Genomic DNA, 8133 nt, shown 5'->3' with positions numbered 1-8133 from the left:
ATATGGCCTAATACCTATCAGGTCGATTTTATCTTTATAGTTTTTGTACTTATTTGCTTTAAAACACAATTGACAGTTTCCAATGCTTCAGAAATGTGCAAAAAAAAAAAAATGCTTATTTTTGTATACTGATATTATTTGAAGGCAAAGTCAGGAACAACAAATTAAGACTGGTCATGCTGCTCCATTTGCCTGCTTCTGAAAACATGCAGTTGTAAGAAAGTGGTGCTCTAGCATCTTTTCCTTTTAATGGAGATGACTTATTATTATTATTATTATTTAGTGTTCTGTCTGACGACAGGTCCATATGAACAGGATCCTTCCATCCTTTTCTCGGACTGGGACCTGTTCATATACGTTCTTGGCAGATAATCCAGAAGTGGTTTGCCATTGCCTTCTTCTGTGTGTGAGTGGAGTAATTGTTGGGATGCCACGGAGAAACCTGGGAAACTCCGTGTTGCCTAGACCACGGCCTTGCCCAACACAAGTTATAAATTCAGGTGTTTGGCTGCATGGAAAAGGGCAAGGTCAAGTAGGTGCATAGGAAATGAGAAAGGAAAATACAGGAAATTATTCACATAACATACTTTCAGATAACTGGGTTTGCATTTTTTTTAAGAATCAGGTCTCATGTAAAATCAAAAAAGTATTGAAATGCTGAATAATAAAAGCTTATTACAGGATCATTTGGATACTTGGTATGTACTGGGGAAACATGAATGCTTTACAATTACAAAATAAATCAGTTTTATTACAATATTGATATAATATATGACAATACTCATACTGACCAGTGGAATTCTTATTTAATAAGAAACAGATATTACCCAAAACAAGACCTTCATGCCTCTCATTTTCAAGTGGATATAGTGCTGTTAGACATCTTTTTGCAAGGAAAACAGATGAAGGTAAAACCAGTGAATATGCCAAAAATTTAACAAAGGAATCATCCATTATTAATTTTCCCATAATTTGGTATTGATCAAATAACATGCTACAATTATAACTGTTGGGCCACTGAAAATGATAGCAGAAGGTCTTATATATGATCTAACACATTCAATGCCAACAATGGTTTGTACAACTGTTAAACATTTATATTCACAGATCATAGAAAAAGCTTTCATGAATCAAAATATGTGTCAGTTTCCGACATATGTTTGAAGGACACAATTGATTCTTCAACCAATAATTTGTGTAATGTTTAGTTGTGTCCAACTTCCCTCCCCCTTCCCCCAAGTTTATACTAGCAATTACACTCCTGGCAATGAACATGTTAACTTTAATATGCTGAAAATAAAATAACTTGGATTTCATCTTGACAAGGAAACCTGTATATTGTGCAAGCAGTCATTATTTTAACATTAGAATTGGCATTAAATACAATAATCTTCAAAGTTTATAAAAGTTCCTTTAAATTTTAGATTTTATATTTCACCATCAGAAAAATGACAAATATAAACATAAGTATTAAGTCCCAACAGAAGTGAACATGTATTTGGAACTCTTAAATGTCTTCCATAGCAAAGTTTAAACTGGTCAAAATATGATAGTTCCTTCCTTTCCTGGAAAACCAGGCCAGAAATGTAAAATGTAAGTTCCGAGGTCAACAATGTTGACTATAATAATGCCTTACCTTTCACTGCTGTAAAAATCAGCTCTGTAAAACACTTATATAAAATGGTACATTACTGAGGTAACAATATTCTGTTCCATACACAAGCACACGCACAAACACACACATACAAATTGAAGTTATGATACATAATGAGCACTAAACTTCATACAGAAATACATTGCGCTGCAAGTGAAGTCCAAGTTCCCTAAAACTTCTGTTTCTCTTCATCTTGCTTTTGAACTAAATTAAAAGCACAACTTGTCTTTGTGTTATGTCAGAAGGTCGGTCACATTTATCTTAAAATTTGTCATAATCTATTGTAATCCTTCATAACTTTCATATGGATCACAAGTGCAACATGTTTGTGACCCATATTCTTGTCTGATCTTAGGTTACTTTTACAAGAAGTCAGAATATTTTGTGATACTAAATTATAATTTATACAAAAGTAGATAAATAATTTGGTCCAATATTCTTGTACAAATGTAACACTAAATTATAATTACTAGAAAAATGCATTCTTAAAAACTATTTTCCATTGTTTCTTGTCAAGTATACATAACATTAAAAATGTTTCAAATAAATGTTGTAGATCTTAATGAGATTTACATGTTATCTTACATACCCACTTTTTGTATGCCAAGTTGTTTTTGAGAAAATTTAATGTGAGCTGATGTAAAGTGAGGCTTACATTCAATCAGCATGAATCAAACTGAAATTGCACAACAGCTTTCTGAGTATAACCTCAACACATATTTTTATCAAAATTCATTCAACAGTTTTGGAGCTGAAACCTGCAGATGCATGACAGACAGACAGACAACTTCTCCCTATAACACAATCTTTTCATGCATTTCATGCAAACAGAACTATAAAACTTGAAGATACTATCCCAGAACAGGGTGACCAAATTTTGAGACAGAGAAATGTATGAGGTTCAGAAGTTCTACTAGGGTAGTTATGTTTGTGACAAATATGGAGATAGTTGCAGCTGAATTGGCTCTAAAATCCTGAACATCCTAGATAAATTGAAGGTATGACAGACAATCAGGGAGTCCAATTCCTGGGGATCTTAAAATACTAAGACAACTTGTCTCCAAGGGCATCTTCAGATAGTAATCTGTATCTAGAAATTAAAAAAACTCTAAAGCAGGAATAAAAAATCAACAAATTCAATCGAGAATTGTTAGAAACATAAGTTTATGTTTCTAATTTAGTTCATTCAATTTCTGTAGTTTTACTTTTTGACATATTGTAATTCATATTGCAATGAAACACTATGCCAGAGGAAATCATCTTCAACTCAAGAGTTTTAGAAATTAACCGTAAAGGAAGCAATCAGATCTCAAAACACCACCAAGATAACACAAAGGTGCAATTAACATGTCAGCTTGCTTGTCTTAGTGACATTTAACCATAATGAACAAAATTTGAGCACTATTTAACTTCTGTGTAAAACATCCTTTGTGAATACCAACAAACCATATGCAAATGATGGCCCCACGTACAGGTCCATCCGTTCATTTGACAGCCAGATGTGACTCATCACTTCATCCCAAAAACTGAGACTGCTAATTTCTCCACAATATTGAGAGCTGAATGTCATCAATCAAAACATTAAAATACAAGTCTCCTAAAACCACCATGAAAATTTGAGGAGTTAACATCTACATGTTACCGTAGACAGAAAGTTTTACAGCTTGCAATAGATTTTGCAAAAATACACTTGCTAAGAATAGTCTCTGACAGCCAGTGTATCAAACTAAAATTAACTGAAATAAGTATGAATCACCTATTGTAATGTCACACATGTGAATGCTTCTCACAAATCATTCATACTACAAACAAATGCTGTACACTATATAACAAATGCAGAAAGAATGTCTTTGGTTAGTCATCTGCTGACATTAAGTTCATATGAAAACACCCATACAATTCAGTAACTGGAGGGGAAAGAATGTTCAACAGGCATATACTCGTATTCATGACATTACACAGTGTTTACATCTAGGCCTCTCCATTTTGTGCAATGACAATTAAACCTTTGTTACCACAGTGCCCAGTAATTGACAGAATTCTTAGTAAAACAGAAATACTGTACATAATCTTATCTTCTGGTCTCTTTTTAGTAGGGAAGTATTTGAAAACAAAGTAATCAGGAACGAGGAGAAGAAGGGAAATGTGCAGTGGAGGATATTACAAAACAAGGAACTCTGTGAGTTACATGCAATTTATCTAGTAATCTAATATTAAAAAGTCAAATTAAGGATGTAACAGTGGACTAATACAAAGTTTGAGAGGGACATACACACACAATTTTTGCAGGGAGAACCCTTATAAGTGCAGTGACTTGGAAGTCTATAAAGGAAATAACAAGTATTAGGATATTACACTGTGTTATGCAGTTCAGGATTATGGCACTGGAAATATTACTAGAGAGAACTCAGTTCTAAATTAGAAAATAATGAAAGTAAAGAGGAGTGGTTCTTATTTGAGGAGAAAATTAAAAATGTCTTTGAATATGACTGTCTTCTGGGGTGTTGCTCTGTGTAGTCTGGTAAAAGACTACACAGTGCAACACCCCAAAAGACAGTCATCTTCATACTCACTGCCAAGAGAACCTGAAATATCTCCAACAGAACAAGCAATGTAAAGTTTCATCATGATTTACAACACTGCAGACAGTGCAAGGTATAATTCTGACTTATTATACAGCTGCCTGTTTACAATATGCTGGTATAATGGTATAACCTGTGTGATGATGTAACACAATGTGTAAACCACTCTGTTAGAAGTAGGATATGAGGTTCTCCTGGTAGTGAGTATGCAAATGGCTGTCTTCTGGGTTGTAGGACTGTCATGATGATGGAGGCAGCATGGACCTCTGAAATGTTGGTAAACATCTACCAGAGTACCATGGCACTACAACCCAGCATACAGCCATCTTCATTATGTTTAATTTTATCCATCATCAAAATGTTTTAATTTAAAATCATGACATTTCAAAAGTTGGTTCTAATTCGCTCCTTAGGTGAATGATGAGAGGATAAAATACCAACCTGTTGAGTCCCTTGATCAAGCTAGTACAAAACCGAGACTAGCTCAATCAGAGGGCCCAAAAGACTAGGGGTTTCGAAGACAGCCATCTTTGTACTTACCCCTGCCAGAACCTAATATCCTAAGTAGTGTTCTGTCTATCCATCAGACAGAAGTGGAACTAATGAAGAGGTTAGTTATTGAATTTATGTGAAATTATAAGTCATTGGCCATGAATATCCACCCATATGCCTGAATTTTGTTGTGCTTGAACTGTCCATAAAAGTTGCAAACTTTGCAGTATAAAAATGCAAATAATAAAATGCATAAAGAAAGAAGTTTTCAATTTCTTACACATAATCATAAATAAGTGAATAATATATTGGATGATCAAAATACATTCATCACATAGTGACACCAAAATTCTCCTAGTATCACCCTTAAATATATATATATTTCACTACCTTTATCCATTAAAATATTAACCTCCTTTTCTGCATCTTTCTTCTCCCATTCGATTATCAGCAAGGAATATTTTCAGTTCATTGGCAATACTGTCTGTAGGGACACAAGCACTACTCAAAGTGCAAACATACCATCCAATGTCACTGTCACGACCCTAAAACTTATTGCCACATGTCAGGGCTCAAAATTACTTCCTTACACAAACTTCATTTGATATAGGCCAGTGTCCCTTTGCACTGCAAATTACAGGACAATCATTTTAATTCCAGAGGTGCCAATATACAAAAGTTCCCCATGTGCCTAAGCACATCACTGTAAACTTGTATAGGGAGTGTGGAGGCAAAGCTCCATGAATTCTATACCTCAGCACTGGTTGGAGGCAATTGGTCAATTCACACTTTAGCCACATTACTCCTTGGGAAAGATCACCCAGTATTCACTGGACAGCAGCCTGGGTAGGGCCTAGTCAGTCACCTTATTGACTGAGCTACTATGACCAGACTATAAACAACGTTAGTAACACCTTCAATGTGAACTCAGTATATGCTCTGCACCAATGATGTAAGAGTATGTACTTCCATTGTATTCCAGGGACAATATTGGAAGCATAATCCATCAAACATATACTGTAACAGCAAGGGAGGATTGCAGTCTTGTTAACAGAATAATGTCAACAAAGAGTCAGTTGTAGCCCTCCCGAAGAAACGATGTGAAGACATTCAATCAGATTATAACAGTGAAGCTATTAACATTTAACAGACTTTCATAGCCATTTCTAATTAAAATTAGTTGTAGGGGTAACTGAAATCTGACCCAGAACTTTGTTTCTGTAAACAACATGGATCAGTGTCATTTTTACACAGTCATTTCATGGTATGGGACAAGTGTGTACACATAAAGGGAGAGCACCTTGAGAAGACTTCCTAATACGAAACAAGCTAGACAATATATTGGCTTGTTATGATTAAAATTCCAGGTAAAATTTCAACCACCTACATATTTTACCTATGAAAGTTCAAATTAATCATAAACATAGTTCTTCTTGCATAAGATTACGAAATTAAGACACTGGCATTACCCAAATGACTAAAATTGGCACCTCTGTATTTAGTGTAAAAATGAAAGTGAAATGTATTACACACTCAGAAATTATCACATCACAAATACAATACAGTACAATACCATACATATACAACTCAGCATACTTTCTATGCTACACAAGAAGCATAAATGTTACCAAGCAAGAGGGATATATATGATGTGAAGCTTTCATGGCGGCTTTCATTAATAAAGTCTTCTCGGGCTATCAGCCGTGTTAGATGTTGATTAATCGCCGACGTTTCAAGGACCATCTCTGTCCTCATTTTCAAGGCTTTTAACAGTTCGCTCTATGAGCCACAGTCAACAACAGCCTTCAAAATGAGGACAGAGATGGTCCTCGAAACGTCGGCGATTAATCAACATCTAACACGGCTGATAGCCCGAGAAGACTTTATTAAAGAGGGATATAATTGATCTAGTTGAAATAAATATTATCTTCAAAGCTCTACAAATATAATATTTAAAACTATTTGTATTTCCACTTAATTTGTGAATGCAAAACTGAAGTGTTCACTGTACATTCTCTTAATATATATCTTAGTATATATGGCAGAGAAAAACACCAGATTGCTGAAATTCCCACCCCACTAATAAAACCAAATCATCTTTCAAGTTTATGAACACTTCTATGAAACTATCTGCAAAACACATGACTAAATAGCTTCAAGAATATTCCTGTCATTGTTCTGTTAACAAGCAATGATCAGTATGTTGTCTGGCTGTTGAATTTTGAGCCCTGATTGGTAGTTACCTCCATACTACTCCCACGTAATGTAGACTTCAGTACGAAGTGGCTTAGCAGAAGAAACAGCCCTTCTTCTGGCACCAGGCCCCCACACTCAGGCTTCTGTCTCGCCCCCTTTCAGTCGTAAACGAGCAAAGTCCTCAAAAATAATGTCATCATCCTGATCTGGGCACACGACTCCATCACTGAAAATAAGATATTACTTCTGTAGACCACTTTATCCTCATATGCTGGATTATTGCAGTATATTTACCCCCAAGTACCATCTGACATACTTAGTGACAAGCATGTATGTCATCTCATGAACTTAGTGCAATGGTAACATTACCTTTGGGCATCCTACGCTAGTCTTTAAGATATTACATGTAATGTTTTTCAATGTTACTGCAAACAAATTCTTTGGTTTAAATACAATTTTTCCATGCTTCTGAAGTGTGCTAAGCAATATAATTATTTTAGAGATAAGCCAGACTGAGCAAATGTGATACAAAAAGAGTTAAGAACATACACACTCTAAGAGAAGTATGTTCAGTTTGCAACAATCAGCGTGCATCCACTGCCTTTCATTATATACTGTCAGAGGGTGTGGTATGGTATTAGAAAACACAAAACTGTTCCATATAAAGAAGGTGATAACACTTGTGCACAGATGAAATCTGTGATGTTACATATTTACCAAATATGTGGCCTTCATATATATTATTCCATATTGCTGTAATGGAACCATTTTTACTTACATTTATATTAAAATCCCATTTACTACTTCCAGTTCAATACATTGTCATGTCTGTATTTCAATGAGCCATTTATATTGTTCACTGACAATAAAAATATGTACAAACTGTTAATCAGAAGTCCACAATTACATACATGACAATGGTGCAAAATTTTTAGGTTATATTCCACAAATTTAACAGAGTCAGAATCCGTAAGTGACTACCAGGTTCCTTTCAAAACATAAAAAACAACAACAATAAAACCACAAACATCACCACCACATCCTGTAACTTGTTCATAATTGCAGGCAATCAAAAAACAATTGCACCTGAACTCAGCATGCCAACCCATAAGCTAAATTGCACTTCATTGCTTGATTATAAATTATTAACTAAATATAATATTCAAACATACAATCTGTAAGACTGGAAGTCTATATAAAAGGAAAGTA

General features: G+C 34.7%; 1 protein-coding gene across 7 annotated transcripts in view; it reads right to left on the bottom strand.

Moving 5' to 3' along the window:
• Positions 1-730: 730 nt before the first annotated feature.
• Positions 731-8133, bottom strand: part of krz (beta-arrestin protein kurtz) — a 46634-nt gene continuing 39231 nt past the window's right edge. For all 7 annotated transcript variants that reach the window (XM_022057278.2, XM_022057324.2, XM_022057295.2 and 4 more), the window contains one exon: positions 731-7150. In XM_022057278.2, the coding sequence (XP_021912970.1) occupies positions 7060-7150 (91 nt within the window). In that variant the 3' untranslated portion in view covers positions 731-7059. The remainder of the gene's footprint in view (positions 7151-8133) is intronic.

This window comes from Zootermopsis nevadensis, unplaced genomic scaffold (assembly GCF_977971745.1).
Source record: "Zootermopsis nevadensis isolate Lab colony 2312 unplaced genomic scaffold, Znev_1.0 Znev_ptg000021l, whole genome shotgun sequence".
In the NCBI taxonomy this organism is placed as follows: Eukaryota; Metazoa; Arthropoda; class Insecta; order Blattodea; family Termopsidae; genus Zootermopsis; species Zootermopsis nevadensis.
Note: the sequence above shows the minus strand (reverse complement) of the source record. Positions and strands in the feature narration are given on the sequence as shown.